The sequence below is a fragment of the Temnothorax curvispinosus genome, unplaced genomic scaffold (assembly GCF_003070985.1).
Source record: "Temnothorax curvispinosus isolate PA1 unplaced genomic scaffold, ASM307098v1 QBEX01006537.1, whole genome shotgun sequence".
In the NCBI taxonomy this organism is placed as follows: domain Eukaryota; kingdom Metazoa; phylum Arthropoda; class Insecta; order Hymenoptera; family Formicidae; genus Temnothorax; species Temnothorax curvispinosus.
This window is the reverse complement of record NW_020216317.1, coordinates 51,898-72,298: the sequence shown is the minus strand read 5'-3', so window position 1 is coordinate 72,298 and position 20,401 is coordinate 51,898. Positions and strand designations below refer to the sequence as shown.

At 35.9% G+C, this 20,401-nt stretch overlaps 3 protein-coding genes and 1 pseudogene across 6 annotated transcripts; 2 read left to right on the top strand and 2 right to left on the bottom strand.

Annotated features, from left to right (window-relative positions):
* Nucleotides 1-641: 641 nt before the first annotated feature.
* LOC112455949 lies at nt 642-2,445 on the bottom strand (annotated as a pseudogene).
* Nucleotides 2,446-3,034: 589 nt separating this feature from the next.
* LOC112455948 (signal recognition particle receptor subunit alpha homolog) lies at nt 3,035-8,010 on the top strand. Its single transcript, XM_025018174.1, has 8 exons — nt 3,035-3,296; nt 4,071-4,440; nt 4,870-4,911; nt 5,081-5,219; nt 5,348-5,486; nt 5,864-6,399; nt 6,750-7,164; nt 7,508-8,010. Exons 1-8 carry the CDS (start codon nt 3,180-3,182, stop codon nt 7,631-7,633), a joined length of 1,884 nt encoding a protein of 627 aa, XP_024873942.1. The 5' UTR covers nt 3,035-3,179; the 3' UTR covers nt 7,634-8,010.
* Nucleotides 8,011-8,314: 304 nt separating this feature from the next.
* LOC112455944 lies at nt 8,315-9,535 on the top strand. The gene is made up of 3 exons (XM_025018170.1): nt 8,315-8,419; nt 9,004-9,178; nt 9,252-9,535. The coding sequence occupies exons 2-3, from the start codon at nt 9,013-9,015 to the stop codon at nt 9,323-9,325; spliced, it is 240 nt and encodes a 79-aa protein (XP_024873938.1). The 5' UTR covers nt 8,315-8,419; nt 9,004-9,012; the 3' UTR covers nt 9,326-9,535.
* A 185-nt stretch (nt 9,536-9,720) lies between these two features.
* LOC112455943 (bromodomain adjacent to zinc finger domain protein 1A-like) lies at nt 9,721-19,599 on the bottom strand. 4 transcript variants are annotated; one of them, XM_025018166.1, is made up of 14 exons: nt 19,138-19,599; nt 17,449-17,587; nt 17,144-17,358; nt 16,845-17,055; nt 16,528-16,754; nt 15,773-16,446; nt 15,229-15,705; nt 14,207-14,700; nt 13,332-14,108; nt 13,032-13,249; nt 12,769-12,944; nt 12,462-12,575; nt 11,320-11,668; nt 9,721-10,722 (listed from the first exon to the last, which is right to left on the bottom strand). In XM_025018166.1, exons 1-14 carry the CDS (start codon nt 19,248-19,250, stop codon nt 10,527-10,529), a joined length of 4,380 nt encoding a protein of 1,459 aa, XP_024873934.1. In that variant the 5' UTR covers nt 19,251-19,599; the 3' UTR covers nt 9,721-10,526. The 4 variants fall into 4 exon arrangements, with proteins under 4 accessions (XP_024873934.1, XP_024873936.1, XP_024873935.1 ...); XM_025018168.1 differs by having other exon boundaries at nt 9,721-10,710; XM_025018167.1 differs by having other exon boundaries at nt 16,845-17,052.
* Nucleotides 19,600-20,401: the final 802 nt, after the last annotated feature.

Sequence of the window (20,401 nt, the reverse complement as noted above, 5' to 3'; positions counted from 1 at the left end):
GACGGTGAATATCGGAATGCAGCCTTAGTCATATCTGTAAATAGTTCCTTTCTTTAAATTTTTAAAATATTTGCTTATAATTCTAAACCTATGAACAAATTTTATTATGGAATAACTATTATGACTGATGGAATAACTGATTATTTCACAGGCAAGGCCAGTTCAAACCTGGAAAGCCACTGGTTGTAGCTGTAAAGGGAACTGCTCCTCACGAATGTGCGGTTGCGTGAAGAATTCCAACAGCTGTGATCCGTCATGTAAATGTGACGAAGAAATATGTAAAAATAACAGATTGTGTTATAGAGATAGAGATATGTACCTACACATTAACATATGTTAATACAGTTATATTTTACTTACATTTACTTATATTTTACTTTATATTATATTTTAAATGTTAAAGTTTAAAAGTACCTACACCTCTATTTTTGTACGGTGTAAAAAATTTTTTTATCTTCAAAAATTAGAATAGTGTATATGTATTTTTATTTTTACTGATTGCATTTTTTTCCAAAAATTAGAAATACTTTGTTTAAAAACTATTCTTCCAATAAATAAAGATTTAATATGCAATGTATAAATATATTTTTTCATGTACATCTCCGTGAATAGAAAGTTATAAGTTTTGGAATATGTTTGAACCAACAAAATATATTCTAAAAAAACGGCATAGTATTAGAATTAAATATATAATTAAATAACAAGCGGTATAGTATAAATAGGAGTCTATATAGTTGTTAGGTAACGCAATGTAGAAATATATTTTTAAATCGGCGCTTGACTTTTGGTTTCGGTTTGTATTAAAAAATTAATCTTATCGCAAACATTTAACTTTATAAATGCGAGATTAAGCGATATTCAACTTTATTTTACAAATAACAAATACAAGCCGAATCACGATGGAGATTGCACGCTTATCTTCAATCTCACCGACGTTCGAAAAGCGTGCCGCAGTGCTTCCTCTGCTATAACGGCGGTCTGACCTATTCTGTTATTGCTGCCGCGCGTTAGTAGACGAGCAATTCGCTTGTTTGGACACGTGACGGACACCAGTGCCTTGATACTATCGTCGGGTGCTGGATCAAAGTGTTCCAACTTCACCTGTAAACGATATGGAACCTCGTTCGGCAGAATATCCATGAACTTTGCCCGCACCGTCTGTCGTATTACATCCTCGCACGTATTATCGCTGTAAACATGCCCTTCGTACTCCCAGGCTCGTGGCTTAGCCGTGTCTAACAAATAAGTCTGCAAAGCACAAAAAAATAATGAAATACAGACGGTACAAATATTCCAAATATGGGAATTATATTGTCATTTCCAAGAATTATATAAATATTATTTACAATAGTCATTACCCTCAAATCGTTAATGCCATCCCCATGCAGTCAAGGCGGATATCATAAATATGTCATAGAAATCTGGAGATTTTTTGCTCTTGGTCAGAGTGTGTATCAAATCGAGTAATATTTCCTTTTTCTTTAGTCTGTCTACTTTGTTAATGACCAGAATTATAGGAATCTTGCTTCTTATATCATCCATCAAGAGTTCTAATATGTTTGTATCAATCTTGTGCCTGGTATATACATTCTCTGCGTCCTGCACAATTCCCACAATATCTGCCGCTTGCAAGGAAGTCTTTGGATCTGTTTTGAAGCTACTGGCTAACTTGAATTTTTTAGACTCTTTCGTGGAGACCATGCCGGGGGTGTCCAGGAATATCAGCTGAGTATCACCTTCACAATATATTGCATGCGCTTTAGCTTGTGTGGTGTGCGCCTTGCAAGACACAGGGCATACCTATTTAAAGACGTAATATGTATATGAAGAATTGTACATATAGAGGGATAAAAACCATTGTGGTGCAAGTCAAATTTTTAAAAATATTTTCTCGTGTGGATAAATGCAATCTGTACAATACATAAATTGCATCTATGCGCACGAGAAAATATTTTTAAAAATTTGACTTACACTACTATGGTTTTTACTCCTCCATATATGTGATAATAATAAAGTAAAAATAAATAATATAAATTTTTGTAATAAACTTTTGTAGAATGCTCCTTCTTTATGATTTTTGTGCAGGTAAGAGATACAAATAAGACAACTTAATAAATTAAACCTATGTAGACAAGATAATTTAATTTATACAAGTATACAAATTTATGCATTTAATTTAAAGATGATTACCGATTGCTTGATAAGTTGGTTAACAATTTTGCTTTTTCCAACGTTTGGTACGCCTAGGAAGGCAATTTTTAGAGACTTCTGGGCTCCGGCACGTATCGACGTAGGACTCTCGTTGGGTTGCAGAACGAATTCTCGTGCCGAAACGTCAACACTGTTCGAGAAACATCGTTGTAAATACCGTGCACTCGCGCGAATCACGTATCTCTCGATCGTGAATAACATCTCGTTTTTAAGAAATCGAAGCGACTTCAGAAATGTTACATACACGTCAAGTGATCACCGAAATTATGTTCTTTTATTTTCCTTTTATTATTACTAAAACATTACACCACCATTTTTATAGGTTATATTTGCTGGAGCAGTTCCTCCTTTTTAATTGTTGATTTCTAATTCACAAAGTTGCAATGATCAAAATATGTAGGATCTAATTAAATCTGGTATGGATTGTAATTAATTTGTAGATTTCTGAAAATTTTCACAAAATAGGTCTTCCTCTTTCTTCTTCTTCTTCTTCTTCTTCTTCTTCGTCTTCTTCTTCTTCTTCTTCTTCTTCTTCTTCACGTCGCATCTTGCGCGCTGCGGCGCCGCTGCCGCCGGTGGCGCCGGTGGAGCAATGGCGGACAACGGCGACTCGCGCGAAGTAGGTCTTAGTAGGTGCCTGTTTATCGACCATGTGCAGTGCACTGCGCATGAACCAAATGACCGACAGTTTCAAAAAGTGGATGTAGCACGGACACGAACCAAATTCATCGACAGTATCGAAAAGTGGATGTGACTCGTAGTTCCAATTCCTGAAGGTGGATGTGTGGCGCTACTGTACGTACGGCCTGGCAAAAGCGTCCCAAGAAAATCGCCGTCACTCATTGCGCTTTGCGCCTCTCCTGGTTAGGTCGAAAGTCGTCGTTCGACCGTGTACAAGAGGCAGGTTTTCTCTTTCTCTCTCTCTCTTTCTCTATTTCTGTCTCTCGCGTTTAAGCATCGTAAGAATCATGCTCGATCTTTTCACGATATTCAGCAAGGGCGGCATAGTGCTCTGGTGCTTCCAGAGCACGTCCCAGATTTTCGCGCCCAGCGTCAATGCCCTGATAAGGAGCGTTATATTGCAGGTGAGTCGCGAGAGTGTGACCGTCTGACAGGAGTGACAGGCACAAGTCGGCGGTCTGACGACCTTTGACCCCGTATTGCACGACGCATCTCCTCGAATCTCCTCGCGTTAAACTCACGTTCTGATCTACTTGATCGTCGACTCCTCTCGACAGTAATCTTATTTATATTTTTTAAATACCGCAGGTATCTGTTCTCACATGTCACATGTCTTCAGATTTTTATCTTTTTCTCGATCTGTCATTTCAACAAATAGAGTAGTCCAGTAGTATAATATAAAAAAGGAATATATGTTTTATATATGTAAAGCTTGGTTGAAAACTGTTTCAAAATCTATAGATGTTCTTTGAATTTGCGAACTAGTTGTACATAATAGTAAGAACGAGGTCGTTAGGTTAAATGCACCATATGGTTAGAGTTGTCAAAACAAATTGTCTTGTGAAAGATTTTTTTGCTTTGTAAATAAAATAAAATTAAATAAAAAGAATGGATGTTATAAAAAAAGAAACAAGTTTCCTGTATTTTATTTTTCTGTGAAAAGTTTATTTGGGTAATAATTCTGCTTCATCTAAAAAAGTGAAATGTCGGTGCTGGTGTAATGAAAACTCTTGTCAATATACATATATAGTTTTATATAAAATATTAAAAGTAAATAGAACTTAGTTAAAGAATTAAATATGTAAAATGAATTTTTCTTCTTAATATATGTTATTAGTAATTCTATGTATCTGTGAGATTTAAGAAGATGAGGTTCTTTACAAAAACTAATTTTTCAGGAACGTACAGGGAATCACAGCTTTGATCATGACTCCCTGCGACTACAGTATAAACTCGACAACGAGTTCGAGCTGGTATTTGTGGTGGCGTATCAGAAGATACTGCAGTTATCCTACGTGGATAAATTTCTGAATGATATCCATTTGGAGTTTAGGGATCGCTTCAAGAACGAGCTCGAGAATTCAAGCTGGTTCGCCAATTTTGAATTTGAACCAGCCTATCGTTCGGTGCTCGAACGAGCTGAACACTGGTCGCGCTCACAGGCTAAGATACCGAAGCAAATGCGCACTTTTGACGAGAGTCAGAAATCCAAGAAGACTGTCGCTAGTATGATCGAGAGAAAGGACGATAAAGATGATAAGAAGCCAGGTATAATCATAACTAACAGTATAATTACTTCGTAATGCGTTAACAGTGTATATAGCTTTATTTAATTTTGAGAAAAATGAGCTTGAATTTTAAAATCTAAATTTAAAAGAAAAAAGTAAAAGAAGGGTAAATCTTATTTGTAGTCATTTGTAAACATAATATTCAGGTTTGCTGTATAAGGGAAAGTTTACACACATACAAACGTAGAATTTACAAAAATAAGATTTATGCAATAACAATGTTCTCAGGGAAAGAAGAAATATAGTATAGTAGAAATATAGGAATATCACGCTTATTTTATTTTCGCGGTACGAAACAGTAAGGAAACTGATGTAGCATTTGGACTTACAAGCTATTTTTATTCGGTAATTTTTTCCTTCTCAATTTGGATGATGCTAAAACAGCGGTGATTTTCTTCTTCGCTTCTAGGTAAAAAGAAGAAAGCAAATAACTGTAATGGGGATTATCATAGTAAGTAGCATTTGCGAAATCCTTGCATGCTGGTGTGCTATTGTATAATATTGCATGAATAAAATAATAAAATTAACAAATATAACTTTAGTTTGTTAAAATTTTATTTGGAATTTTTTTTTCTTTACTTAATGCTTTGTATTAAATTAAATGTATTTTAATGCTGCAGCAAAAATTCAAGATATTCCAAAACAGGAGTTGCCGAAACAGCAAGTGGAACATAATGGGGAACTCGATGAAGAAACATTGATTACCAATCGTATGAAGCTCGTTCAGAAAATGGCGGGAAAGAAGAAAGCCGACAAGCAGTAAGCATATATTCTTTTTTTAATTTCTTTTAATTTTATTTTTATAAAAAAGAATTTTTAATTGTAATATATATAAAATAACAAATTTATAAAAATTAATAACGTAATAAAAACAAATATCGTACCAGGAAAAGTCCTAAACCTGAGAAAGCTGGCAAGAAACCGCGCATCTGGGAATTGGGTGGCACAACCAAGGATCTTGCTACATTAGAGCGAACTAAAGACAAGCCCGAAGAGAATGACGATTATGTGGCAGCCAATACAGCTGTAATATTTTTTCTTTTGCATTCTTTTAATATCAAGTTTATTTCCTACTTTCTATTTGATTAGACTGAGAATCTTATGAATTTCTTTGATCGATTTAATATTTTCAAATTGATAATCAGGTTCTATCGTTTCATTTTTTTTATTTTTGGAAAAGCGTGTATAAAAAAATTGTATATAATTGTTAGTGAATATAGAATGAGTTAATTCTTACAATGGCGGATCGAAGAAAATAATTTGAAATAAAATGGACGAAGAGAAGTGTGAAAGAAATAAAATATATTGAATGAACTGATTGTCAGCCGAAGAAATTGAGATTTGTCATATATATTTTCATTATTTATATTGTTCATTTATATCTTCCGTTGCTTTCCCTGTAGCTAGTTGGACAGATGAAAGGTAGTATACGCGATCTCGAAGTGAACAGCGATTCTGAAGATAGTTCCGATCAGGAAGAGATAGAGCAATCCAAGCAGCAGCAGATGCAGAAAAAAACGAGTATGTTCTCCATGTTCAAGAGTCTGGTCGGCAGCAAATCTCTAAAGCAGGATGATATGTTACCGGTTTTGGAGAAACTAAAGGATCATTTAATCACCAAGAATGTTGCCGCGGACATCGCGCAAAAGTTATGCGATTCTGTTGGTACGAAGCTGGAAGGAAAAGTACTTGGCACCTTCGACAGCGTAGCAAACACCGTTAAAACCACCCTAACGGACGCTCTAGTACAAATACTGTCGCCCAAGAGAAGAATCGATATTCTGCGAGACGCTTTAGAAGCGAAGAAGAGTAACAGGCCTTACGTGATGACTTTCTGTGGCGTCAACGGGGTCGGCAAGTCAACGAATTTGGCCAAAATCTGTTTCTGGTTAATAGAAAATAATTTCCGCGTGTTGATAGCTGCATGCGATACATTCAGGTAAATGAATATTGACAAAATTAACAAAGCATGCTGATTTTGCCCACCAATTTTTTAAAGATCTATTATTATTTTTTAAATTAAATTACTATTATTTAATAGTAATATCTTATTATATCTTATAAATGTGTCTCTGAAATACAATTTCTCTTATTTTATAGCATTTCTCTTATTTTTCTATACGCACATACATTTCTTTTATTTTAATTATTTCAAAATAAATATTTCCTAAGATATTAATTTGTCACTTATAACATGCTTCATTCTGTATAGTATAAATTCTAACAAGTTTCATGTGTAACAGTTTTACAATTAATTTAACCTATAATGACAATCATTTTATGATTCAGAGCTGGAGCTGTCGAACAACTGAGGACGCATATGCGGCATCTGAACGCTCTACATCCACCAGAGAAGCATGGGAATCAATCGATGGTGCAGCTATATGAGAAGGGTTACGGTAAGGATGCCGCGGGTATCGCCATGGAAGCGATACGCTTTGCGAGGGACTCCAGGGTTGATGTTGTCCTGGTCGACACTGCCGGTAGAATGCAGGATAATGAACCGTTGATGCGAGCTCTGGCGAAGCTGATTAAAGTGAACGAGCCGGACTTGGTATTATTCGTGGGGGAAGCTCTCGTCGGCAACGAAGCTGTGGATCAGCTGGTGAAATTCAATCAAGCCTTAGCTGACTACAGTCAATCTGCCAATCCTCATATTATCGACGGTATCGTGTTGACGAAGTTCGATACGATCGATGATAAAGTAAGTTTTTCTTTCTATATAATCTTTATCACATATTTATTTTTTTTTGTAGAACTTGAAGTTCTTGATTCCTGAAATACGAAAATATACAATTAAGAATTATTCTGTAGGATTGATATTTGTGCTGCAAAAATTATATTTTGTTTGATCTCGTTTTAAGTAATTTAATTTTTATATATATAGAACATAAATATTATTATATTTATATTAATATATTGATTATTATAAAAATATATTAAATATAATATAACACACCATATATATATATGCATAGGAAATATATTTTCCTACGTAATATCTATTAATTTTTTACGCAGCATTTACTCACAAATATTATTTACAGGTCGGCGCAGCTATCACAATGACATACATCACTGGTCAACCTATTGTTTTTGTTGGAACCGGCCAAACTTACACCGATCTAAAATCATTGAATGCCAAAGCAGTGGTACACGCTTTGATGAAATGAGGAGTGTTAACAAGCAATAATAAACCTACAAGCGTTCTATCCGTAACATTCGTAGATTTTATTCAAGCTTTGTTACACATTGTTACAGTCGAGCTCTTGTATTATGTCAAGACTGAATTAGATTGTCTGGCCAGACCAATCGAAATGGGGACTAAAAGGAAAATTAAGAATAGACATGCTAACTCAGACCTGATAAATAAATATAAAAATTCGACTGTACAAAATTTCGCGAGAAATCGCGCTGTTGTTATGAAAACAAAAAAAGAATCTGATATTAGGAAGAAAAAGAAAGGAGGAAACTGATTGTGCTCTCAATTGGCGATGTATTAGGTTACAAACAATTGTATTTATCAAATAAAGTTGGATATTTCACAGTTTAGAAGTGGTTTTTGTTCCACAAGGCGCAGTCGTCGCAGAGTTCGACTCCGCTTTTTTTCATCTCAATAAGACTACGTCATACGAAAAATTTGAAATTATACAAAATTTTTTAAGTTTTATAAAGAAATTAATTTTTTGCATCATCGATTAATAATTAATTGTGGATGTGAGAAGCAATGAAAATAAATAACCGTATGGTAGCCTGTGGTAGCCCAACAAATTGCAAATGTGGGCGGGAATACGAAGTGCCGCCACGAAGAAGTAGCGTAGCCAATCAGGCCAGATTCTTATTAGGTATGCCCCTCTATTTCTTTACTCGTGCCGCATCCTTCGCCTACGATTCGGAGAAGGATAGATACATTACATAATTCCACGCAGTTGTTATCGTAATATATTATAAATCCAAAAGTGAGTAATTAAAAACTGTTAAACATGAAGTTAAAAAAGCGAGCGCACGATATAATCGTTTCCTTTTGTAATTTATCTAACAATCGCTAGCGATAAGCGAGGTTAAATCGTCACACGTCTGTTCGCCTGTCATTTTCTTTCTTCAAGGATTTATGATCGGTCGATTGAAATCACTATTCCAAACTTATTCTGTTTGCACTAACAATGTGAATCGTGTATGACCTCTATTTTTTGTGATTTGAATATATATAACGAGAGAGGAAATCCTTTTGCATAATTTTTATAGGTTATCAACATAAGTGTAATCTGCGCTTGAACACCTGCAGTTCTATTCTGTAATTCTTAATGACAGCGTCGTTATCGTTACATTGTCGTTACACAAATACAATTTAAATAAATAAAAAAGCTGCGACAATACAACATAAGAACATTGTCGTTAAGAGTTACAGACCTAACTAGTCTGGTGTATGTACTTGATACGCTTGCAAAATTGTGCTAACACATCTCTTGCACAGTCTGTCATATTACTATTGCCATTTACATTATTGGGCACAAAGGATCTAATTACAGTTAATCTGTTACAGACGACCAACATGTCGCAAGGCGCACCGTTTCGACCCATGAAATACCCATATACCTTAACTGCAAAGGTTGCTCAGTTCCCATACAGATATTACATAAAACACAGTTGGCTGTATAGATATTTGCTGATCGGCACACTTGTATCGTTCCCGATATTTTATAAAGTTCAAAAGCTATGTGAGTATTACGTCACGTCTCGATGTCTGTCCGATTTAACGAAATATGCATCATCCGCTACTTCTGTTTTCAGCGTACGCTCCTGAGAACGTTGCGAAGTGGGACAAACTCCACCGGGAAATGTTCGAGGGTACTGGTCATCATTAAAATGAAGATCGTTAGAGTTGTATGTTAAAACAAATTATGTATTGGAGAAAGAGAACTTGTAATCTTTTCTCTGTCCAATTAGAAAAAATAAATCCTTAAATCATATGTGAGATAATTTATGGAGAGGCAGAGGAGGATTGTTGAAAAAAAGTCTATTTGAAGATTTGTGTTATCAAAATAATCGTATAAAATATACATGACTAAAAAGAACACTTTACTGTGTAATACAATCGATATTTTGTACCATAGCTTATATAAATCTAGCCTGAAATTAAAAAATGTCAAAAATAAACTAAAACGGAAAAAAATAAGTACTATTAACATGAAACGTAAATTTACATAGGTGTTACAGAACAATTGAAATAACACTTCTCAGTTTGATAAGTCACAGAACACGCAGTACAAAAGTATCCAATTTTATTGTCTGGATCTACAAACATAAGTTTTTTATGAATGACGCTTTTATAACTTATGCTTTTTTTTTTTTTTTTTTTAAGCTGTGCTCGTACTCATCATTAAAGCTCGCGTACAGACGATTTCGAGAAAAGTAAAATTTATAGTGCGATTTATCATGTATACAGTTAACGATTCTTAATATAATTATACGGCAATGTGTACATATAGATTGCCGCTTTACGTGAATAATGTTAAAATAAATAATTGAACGATGCGAGAATATATCGAGCATCTCTCCTTGTTTACATCTATAAAGAAAATAATGCTATTCTTGTACTGATCGAAGCGAATAAAACCAATCGGCTGATATATGTCGTTTTATAATGCTCTATGAGTGCGCGATTATATCTAAAAGTATATGTGCGGCTATGTATATGCAAATAATACTGCGTACCGTCTTTATTACAAGCCTCGAAGAATTCGACTGTAGAGACATTTTTCTTTTTTTTTTTTCATATATTTGCATCGGTGATTCTGTAGAATAAAATCTTCGTAATTGTACTATTCCGTGAATTGTCATCAATGTAATTTTATATTACTCTGTCGAAAGAATCAAAGTATACAATTTACAAATGTCTTGAGCTACATACAGAATCTTTCGACCGCTCAACATCGGTATACAAGTCCACATATATGCTGAGTTCAAAATATATAAAATATGAGCGGCTCTAGATTTAAATTTCATGAGTATACATCGTAATGAAATATATATATTTATATATGTATAGATCTAATCTTTTTCATTCTATCTTCTTTTCTGCGCTTCACTTTCGTCGTCTTCGCTTCCTGACGCACCGTCTTCCTCGTCGTCATCGCTAACCAATCTCGGCCTCTTAATTTTGGGTTCTTCTTGGAAAAGTGCTTCATCGAAATTCAAGTCCAATTCTTTGCAGCGTTTCTCGAAGTACTTGCGTAATCGCATACCTGCACTATACACGTAACTATTTTTAACCAGACATAGCCTCGCTTCATACACTCACATTTTTAAGCTGGTTCGGAGGCCAAAGATTATTTACATCAACAACAACAAAGTCTATTAAAGTTACAAACGAATTAACACGTTCGCAAATTTTGTAAAAAGACGTAAGAAAAATCGAATCCTTCCGTTAAGCAATTATAAAATAGTTAATCACATTTAATTATTTACAACATGTATATTATCCTTTTGTGTAATGATAATATTATCTTACCAAGTATTATAGCGTTTGTATTTGTTACATTTTGTTAGATTTGTGATATTCTACCGACCTAATCCAAATCACACCCAACAATTTATCTATACACTGAGTTAAATTAGTATACAAATACAAAAATGATAAAGATATTAATTTATCAGTGTTATTAATAATAATTACATGTGTTAATTAAAATCAATGTGTGTGTATAATTAATAAATTATTGTTAATAATATGGATGAAATATATAAATTAATACTATATATTAATTAACATTAATAGATTTATCTATGCAACATGAATCTTAATCTCTGGCATCCGAACTTGTGTGAAATAGAGATAAAAATAATGTTGATTACTTACTTGTATACGGAACTATGTTCCTTGTTGTACAATCCACAGTTTTCAAAGACCAATTGGCAATCGCTAAAGAATTTATCTACTGTCTCGTAGTCGCCGTTATTAAGTTTGAACTTGATAGTTCCAAAGTCCATCGGATTGGAGATGATATCGTGATAATCCGGAACTTCATCCTTCGTAACGGGTGACAGAAACGGCCACGAATCTCTGTGATGCTTGATATCGGTCAACAATTCTTGCAATTTAGCCATAGATCCCCTAATCGAATTCTTGTCTCCGTGTTCAATTTCGGCGGCTCTTTTCGTCGCACGCCGCGTTTGTCTCGGTTCAGTGTCATCCGATGCACTGCTATCTGTACATCAAAAATTTTCAAATTAGCACATCACATTTTGTCGGTTCAATATGGAATTACTTATGAAGTGAAGTCCATGCTAAAAACTAAAGTTCTATCGATGTGATATTCATGTGATATGCACATGGGTTAGCAATAGCCTACGAATTTCATTGCCAAGATGATAAGATGTATCCAAGCATTTACATGACAGGGATGTAATGCTATATTAGGGTCTGTCCATAATAAGTCCCATTTTACTCGGAGGTCAAAACAAGAATTATATGCGTATGTGTGCGTGTGCCATGTATCGTGCCATATTTTATTTCAATTATTCGATTTTATATACACTATGAAAATTATTGTATAAGAAGACTACTTCTACATTTCAAAATAAAAAAAAAAGTTGATATTATACAATTAGTCCAGATCTATATTAATTATAGTACATAGTAATTATTTATTATATTAATTTATACAAATTTTCCTTGTCCAGATACATACTAATGAAAGAGAAATATCATCTTTCCGAAAAAATAAGTGATAATACAGAAACGTTTAATAAAATAATTGAAAACAAGAAGCAGAAGTCAACAGATTTATAGTAAATAATTCATTCGGTTAGTACGCTATCCCCAAAATAAAAATTATAAGAATTATTCAGATATTAATAATGAACAGACCCCCGATGATGAACCGTACGGGTCTTCTAACGTGCGGTGCTTTCCAAAAATAAAAAAAATAAAAAGAGATTGGCCATGGTGATGCTACGCACATATATATACACAGTAAAAAAAAGGGATACAATACAGACCGTCCCAGTCTGTAGATTCTGTAGTGAGGAGGCTCTTGGCAAAGCCATGGATGCGAGAGCGTGCTGCTGCTGCGCACAGCCTCTCCTTGTCTCTTTCCCTCTCGCGCCCCCTCACTATCAACATAATTTTAACGCTAAGAAACTTCTTTATAATATCCTTATAACAATTTGTCTACGTCTCTACTTTTGATCTACATTAAATGCGGGAAATTTTTTTCTTCTCAAATTATAACAAAAGAAAAACGCCCTTGAGACATTTTCGCCCGTAAACTCCTCCGTATATTTCTTCGTATTATTTCCCCATTACCTTTCGTTGCGTTCCTTCTTTTAGCTTTGCATTTAGTGCAAGACCATCTTCCTCTAGGAGCTCTCGACAATGGCGGTTCTACGCATTCCAAGTGATAACGATTCGAACATGTGTCACAAGCAATCACCTTCCCACCGCTTTTACACGACACGCATAAGTTCTCTAGTCGTATGTTTCTAACACAGTAAAAAAAAAAAAAATTAAAAACATTAACAATAATAATTAAGATAACAGATTTTAATGCTATGGAGACATAAGCTTACATATCTTCATCGCTGTCCTCGTCGTCTTGATCGTCTTCTTGGTCGCCCTCGTCGTCGCTTTGCGGTGCGCGCCTCGCGCGATTGTGTCGCGTCTCTTTGGTCAATATTGTCTCTTCCTCGAGCTCATCCTCGAATCTTTTCCGCTTTTTAGCTTTTTCTTTGGGTTTTATCTCCGGTGGTCTGCATGCTGTACAAAACCAGTCTCCCGGTGGTACAGCCTATATGTAGGAAATATACGAGGAAATAATAATTCAGTCGATCGCTATTACGGAAACGTCAGTATAATGAACTACTAATTACATTAAGTTTCGGTTTCAGACAATAGAGATGGTGTCCCCTGTTGCATCCGTCGCAAAGCAACATGTTCTCCGCATCCCTACGCCTTCGGCATATACGACACTGAGCGTTTAACCCACTTCTGTCCCACGCGACACTATTATGCAAGGTACTTAAGTGAACGAACAACTGGGACCAGTTCGTAGACGCTATTAACGATTGTTCCCATTTCTCTCGTGCCTCTTCGCCCGACCATTTTTTGTCCTTTTGATCGGGTCCCAGTGGTCTTTGTAAGTACCTTTGTTCTATAGCGTGGGACAACTGTAAAATAGCACAAGCCAGCTGTTTGACAGCTGCCTGTTGCCTTTGATCGGCCACCATTTCATCATCACCGGGTAAACCTAGGTATATTCCTGGGTCCTTGTAAGTCTTTATGCTAATGCTCCCAACCTCAGAGTCGGGAGTACCGGGTCTGCTGTGTTTAGACTCGTTCTTTATCTTGTCTATCAAAGCATTAGGCGGTGTATCTATGTCTACCTCACTACCGGCACACATCAACTTGTCACATTGTTTGTCGTAACTTCTCTGGTTAATCGCGTTCCTCCAGATGGCACGATTGATAATCTTAAGGGATCCTAGGCAACCCGAGTTGATCTTGTCTTCGAAATCCAAAATGTGATCTCTCAAAGTCAATTCCATCACATCGTCGATCGACATATCAGGAGGAAAATTCAAGTTTGCATTTTCATATTTATTTTTCTTAACCGCCTTATTAATTTGCCCTTTACTCGAGTCTGAAAACTACGTACGAATATCCATTTACTTTTCGTCCTTTAACTACGTATAACTATAGGTGTAGAGGTAGTATACTTTAATAAACTATATAAAAATATACTTACAACTTCAGGATTTAATCTGTGTTTAGGACATTCATCGATAACGAGGAGCAAATTGTCCATCTCTTGTAAAAGATTATTTCTAAGCTCGCTCTCCCTGACACCCCTTGTACTTAAACTATCTATTAACGCTTGAATGTCTTCTTGATTTCCGTAAAAGCTCCACTTTATCAGTGATCTCTTGCAATGAACAGGACAATCTTTGTCTCCTGTACACAGAACTAAACTTCTTTTGATGTTGGTGAGATCTTGTTTAAATTCTTTCCGTGGGCTTGATTCTTTCCGTGGCGATTTGACACCATTTTTATCCAAGGATAGAAGCTTCTTGGGTGATTTCTTCGATTTTTTGAAACTATTTTCTTTGTCACTGAACTCATCCTCAAATTTATTTTTTAGATATGCGTAGGTTGCCTCCTTGTCTTGCAACTCGGGATGGTGCGGCGTACCCTCGGGAAGACAATTTCCAGGCCAAAGTTCGTCATTTTCGACAAATAATCCTACAATAAAGATTAAGAAAAATTAATTAAAGTAATAACTTAATTAAGAGGTGTTATAAACTTTTGTCAGAAATTCTGTAAGTTATAATATTGGAAAGTTACACGCTGAAAATAAAAGAATTGAATGTTATAAAATTTAATTCCTTTTTTAATTACTTTTTCAAAGTAATAATAATTATAAAAGTATAATCAAATAAAGCGCAATGTGACCATTTTAATTTTAATAAAATTGTGAATCAAGTTTCATTAAAAAAAACAAAGATATTGATTAACATATCTCATTAACAATATTTTTCTTGAAAAGATATTGAAGTAAACAAGTTATGTTAAAAAAAAAAAAAAAGAAAAAAAAAGTACAAGCTAGTTAACTTTGTTTTTAAATTCGTGATGTGAAAATTTTAAATCCAAAGTGATATGTATCTTAATTGCAACCAGAATCAATTAAAAAATATATATATAAAACATTGAGTCTTTTATTCTCAATTTTGGATATTAAACATTTTATAAAACAAAAACATAGAAACGTACCTGGTATAGATATAAATCTCCAATATCTTCGATGCGCTCTATCTGCACCTAAATAAATCATCATTTTGTCATCCCTTGACGCTTGTTGTAGTTCCTTTAGTTTATTTTCATATTCTTCTCTTTTCTTTCCTTCTTCGTAATTACCACGCGTGATCTTTTTCGGTTTCGGCTCTTCTTCCTCGAGCTTTCCCTCTTTCTCGCGTTCTCGCATCTTTTCTCTCTCCTCCTTCTCCTTTCTCTGTTCGGCAAGCAAGAACAATTTCAATTCTTTTTTCGCTTGATGCAATTTATCGTATCGCTCCTCAATTGCATCGCGTATCGATGCAAATGCAAGCAACTGATTGATCAGACATGTGACAATCTTCATTTTGTCGTCTAACTCAAGCTCGCAGACATTACGATGGCCCAATAATCGCAAAAGGTAGCCTTCATTTAGCCTCAAAAGAAGTGCTGGTTCATCAAAATTTGTATAGCCACCTACAATCACAATAATTTTTTTTTTTTATAGAAAGTATATTAATATTAAATAATAAATCATACGTACCCTTTTGAGAATATCGCCATTTCGAAGCGGCTTCGCTTATACGTCCCCCGGAGCTTAGTAAATGTTGCCTCAAAATCTCACTCAGAGTTACATGATCCAATGTGAGTTCTGATAATTTGCATCCCTGATAAGTTGAGCACCATCTAGAAGCCAATGTAGCGAGCTTGATGGCTTTTGCCATTGATGATGCACCTTCATAAGCACTAATGTCATCCAACAAAGTGGATGCTTGCGCATCACTTTCATTGTCTTCTCCAGCTTGGTACTTGAATATATTTGACAATAACAGTTGTAAAAGATCGCTCCACGGACCCGACGCTTCTTTGGTCAACAATGCCTTCTCCACTAGTTCCAAATTAAAACCTCCCGGAAAATATACGGACACTTCTAATTCTTCATTAAAAAATTCAAGAAATTCCGTTATCATAGCGAAATCTCCAAACTTCTCGTTCGGTATGTTGCACTTAATGACAGTAGGTTCGGGAATGGGACTAAGATCTTCACACTCGAGATCTTCTCTCGGTTTGTTCCATTGTTTCATATATGCAGCTAAAGCCGCTAACTTTTGTTTCTTTTCCTTTTTACGCTCACTTTTCAACTCCCTTTCTTCTTTACGTTTCGCTTTCTCCTCCAAAGCTTTTGCCTTAAGTTCCTCTTTGAATTTGCCATTCGTTCTATTAATAAAATATTTCAGAGATATTAAAAAATACATTAAATAGACATCTTTTAACAAAGCCTTAATGAATAGCTTTTACCTTGGTTTCCGGAATTTCTTCACCACGGCAGTATCATTCACTTTTTTCAGAGGATCCGCTTTCTCGAGTGTTTTTTGTTTTGATACATTTGAGGTGAGAAATTTATCCATGGATTCTTGCTTTTGTTTGACCGATTTTTTTACACGCACCGTAAAATCTGGGAGTGTCCCGGCAAATATGGTATCAAAACGTACTTTGTTAATCCCATATTTTTCCAAAACACTTTCCTATACAATAATGAAACAAAAAGTAATATTACAAAAGCGCAAAAATATCTTCAGACATTCATAATTTTGTATCAACAATTCTGTATTAACCTTGACAACCCATATACCGCTATCATTTTGTTCACAGAGTTGACGAAGAAATATCTTGTTACGATCTCTGCTGTAATGCTGCTTTCGTCTTCTGACCTGAGACGCTTCCACTATCATAATCTGACTGACGTCAGAATCTCCAGAATCTAATTGTTCTACCTCGTAACGAAATAACTTCGCTGGTGGATGATAATAATGTTCCTGTAGACTTCTGAAACAGCGACGCAGAATAGAATAAACTCAATAAAATTAAAAAAAAAAATTAATAAAATCGTTTAAAACTCAATTAATTCATTTACCTGCCATTTTCATTCATATATGCCTTAATTTGCTGTTCCGTAGGTACGATGACTTGAAGAACATGACAGTTACACCAAGCGTCGTCGGTAAAGCTAGCTTCTACCATTTCTCCTACAAAATAGCGATCTCTCGCAAATTGGTAAACGTCTTCGATCATCTCGTTGAAAGAAGATCTATTTGTTTTACTAGCCAGATAAAGTATAGGGATTCGCAGCTAAAAAAAATATAGAATTTTACATATGGAATAATATACATATTATTAATGATGATTCAACACATAGATTACATAAAAATTTAATTATACCTCCATTGGGAATTCTTTCAAGCTCCTCTTCGCATTTTCTTCGCATTGCAAAGCTTCCTCGAATGTCATATTAGTTTTACCTGTGATACTACATGACCATATAAGGGAGTTGCACAAGATTATCCGCTCGCAAAATTCACTGTAACAGAAAATACATAAAGTTTATTACAATATAACTTATATAGAATAATTTTTATATACGTATATTTATTTTAAATTAATTTAACTTATTAAATCTTCAAAATATATAAAAGCTTTAAAAAACACGAATAACATTTGATTATTAAATATACTTAAAAATTAAAAATAAAGTTAAAAGCTTATATATATGTATGTGTATGACCATAGAATATTATAATTATGTTCATTCGTATGTACATTTAACAAAACTTCAAATTGTGTTCATACATATCTATAAAAAGCTTATTAAAACAATAATATAGAAACTAGATTAATAAATGTTAAGCACATTTGACAGTGTAACAACTAATAACAGTAAAATCCATTCAATTTGTAAATTAACAATGTAAGAGATACATATCTGACTATAAATTTTTACTTAAACGGACATAACAGGTATTTTCCAACAAGAAACAATAAAAATTCATCTTTATTCATTATCTATTCAATATATTGTATGATGGTCGTTAATCTAAATGATGTAAATGCAAATTCTTAATAAGTATCAGTCAGAATGTTCCTATTGAGTAGAATCTTATCCGAATAAAAAAATACCTACAATTTAAAAAAATGTCATTCATGGTAAAACGACACTGTGTTGTTGTATCGAATGACGCTCTCAAATTATTAAGACACCGAAAAAATTCATTAATGAATTCGTCAACATAATGCAGCATAAGTGCATGATAAATGATAAATTGATAAAGCTTTCCGAAGTTTGTTTACAATCAGTCCATTCACGTTTTTTTTTAACTGTATTTCAACATACATTACCGTACGTTTTCAAAAAAGGAAAAAAAAAAGGGAAAAGGAATTTAGCGTGAAATAGAATATACGATTTTCGAGTAAAATTGGCCTTAGGAAGACTTTGATCAAACTGATTAGCTTAATCAGCGACTAATGTCCATCTCTACCAATGATTTAACTTTATTCTCGGTTTGACTTACTTTTTTATCTTTTTCCAGTTCTAAGATAAAAAAGTAAGTTAAATCGAAATTACAGTTAATATATATTGACAGAAATGGACATTAAACTCGTAATTTTATTAATCTTCTTTATTGTCTGAAGTAAAAATTAGATCGGGGACGAATCGCCTACAGTCGTTTTGCTGCGAGCAATTCTGCTGGTCGAATTAATCGCTGCTCAAGTTAATCCGGATTCGATCAAAGTCGCCTTCATTCACGTGGACGTGAACAAACTTTTCGGAACAAATTTCTGAGCCAGGCCGGAACAAGCCAAGACGGGCTTCGGTCTACAATCTTATGACAAGATTACACCAGTTTTTATGCAATGCGGTAGTCGGGACCGACAATTGGCGCATTATTCGCGCGGTAACGCAAGCCCGCGTCCGCGGTCCCCCGCGGATAAACAATCGATCGCGCTTTAATGATGTATCCGCTCTCCCGCGTATACGGCGACGCGAAACGTCGTCGACAATCTCGGGCGACGGGATCAATCGGGCCCCGAAGCCCGGCCGTTGCGTCCTCCCACGTCCCGCGGAGCACTCACTTGTAGTTCTTGAATATCTCGTTCGTAACCTCGCAGTGGTAGACCTCGTCGTCGTCCCTGAAGTCCGAGGAGACGTGAAGCCGCTGGAACGGCTGTTTGCGTAGAAGCGGCATCGCGACCGTCGGCCGCGATCGCGACGATTCTCTTTATTCTTCCCTCTTCTCGTCCTCCTTATCCTCCTTGTCCTCTTCCTCAGCCCTCAGCCTTCTCGACGCGCCGCGGACGCACGGACAACGCTCTCTCCCTCTCTCTCTCTTTCTCTCCCGTCCTCTTTCGCTGTCGCGCTCTCTCACGCGCGCGACGCACGCCAAGTGGCACGGGACGACGGACGGACCGTGTGCGCGCGGTGGTGTTCGCGCCAGCAGCACCGGGATCCCGACGTCGGGCCGCGAGAGGCTATGCCCGTCGACGCCGCCGATCGGCGTTCCGGTTACCGCGTTTAACGTAACCGCGCGGCGTGTCTCCCGCGCCGGGGCAATCTCATAACCAGGATAACGCGACGATTCCCGTCCGACGGCGTCCGACGTCCGACACCGCCGTTCGACGCGCACGGCACAAGGTTTCTCTCGACGCGGTAAAAACGACTCGTCCCCGCGCACCTGGCCACAGCCGTATCGCACACACACGGCCGGAAGCCAACGGCGAATGGTATGGAATAGTACGCTGACCGCCGTTGCCAACTTGACGTTTCGCGCGCGCGGATGCCGCGGATCGGCGCGCGCGGCCGGGCAGGGGCGGATGCTGGCGCGCGCCTACCCGATGGTCAGCATTTCTGCCGTTGCGGATTAACTTTAATCTCGATTTAACTTACTTTTTATTCCTTTTTAGTTCTTAGAAATTAGAAGAAGAATAAAGAGTAAGTTAAATTGAGATTAAAATTGATTCGCGTAGGTAGAAATGGACATGAAACGCAATCGCGCCTTTTTACGTTCGATAAATTCGATTCGATCATCTGGAAGCTCGGGCCAATCCGATCCGCGGGAAGGCGAGCGTGTTTTTATCAACGGGAAAATAAACGAGCGCAACTAGATAATTTACAATCTATTACGCAATGAGACGTATGTACGAACGCGAAATGTTATTCGTTGGGAAAGAGCGGCGATCGAGCAAACGTTTATAGTTCTGATTTCTACAAATATATGTAGATTAACTTTAATCTCGGTTACTTTTTTAACTCTTTCTAATTCTTAGAACTAAAAAAGATAAAATAAAGATAAGCTAAACTGAGATTATAAAGTTAATTAATCTACGTTGATAGAAATGG

Excerpts from the sequence above, each read along its gene's own strand:
- LOC112455948 (XM_025018174.1), top strand. The coding sequence starts at position 3,180 with ATGCTCGATCTTTTCACGATATTCAGCAAGGGCGGCATAGTGCTCTGG. Across the intron at positions 5,220-5,347 it reads AAGAAGAAAGCCGACAAGCA|GAAAAGTCCTAAACCTGAGA; the intron begins GTAAGCATATAT and ends ATATCGTACCAG. Across the intron at positions 7,165-7,507 it reads TCGATACGATCGATGATAAA|GTCGGCGCAGCTATCACAAT; the intron begins GTAAGTTTTTCT and ends TATTATTTACAG.
- LOC112455943 (XM_025018166.1), bottom strand. The coding sequence starts at position 19,250 with ATGCCGCTTCTACGCAAACAGCCGTTCCAGCGGCTTCACGTCTCCTCG. Across the intron at positions 14,109-14,206 it reads ACAGATTAAATCCTGAAGTT|TTTTCAGACTCGAGTAAAGG; the intron begins GTAAGTATATTT and ends ATTCGTACGTAG. Across the intron at positions 13,250-13,331 it reads GTCTGAAACCGAAACTTAAT|GCTGTACCACCGGGAGACTG; the intron begins GTAATTAGTAGT and ends TCCTACATATAG.
- LOC112455944 (XM_025018170.1), top strand. The coding sequence starts at position 9,013 with ATGTCGCAAGGCGCACCGTTTCGACCCATGAAATACCCATATACCTTA. Across the intron at positions 9,179-9,251 it reads TTATAAAGTTCAAAAGCTAT|CGTACGCTCCTGAGAACGTT; the intron begins GTGAGTATTACG and ends TTCTGTTTTCAG.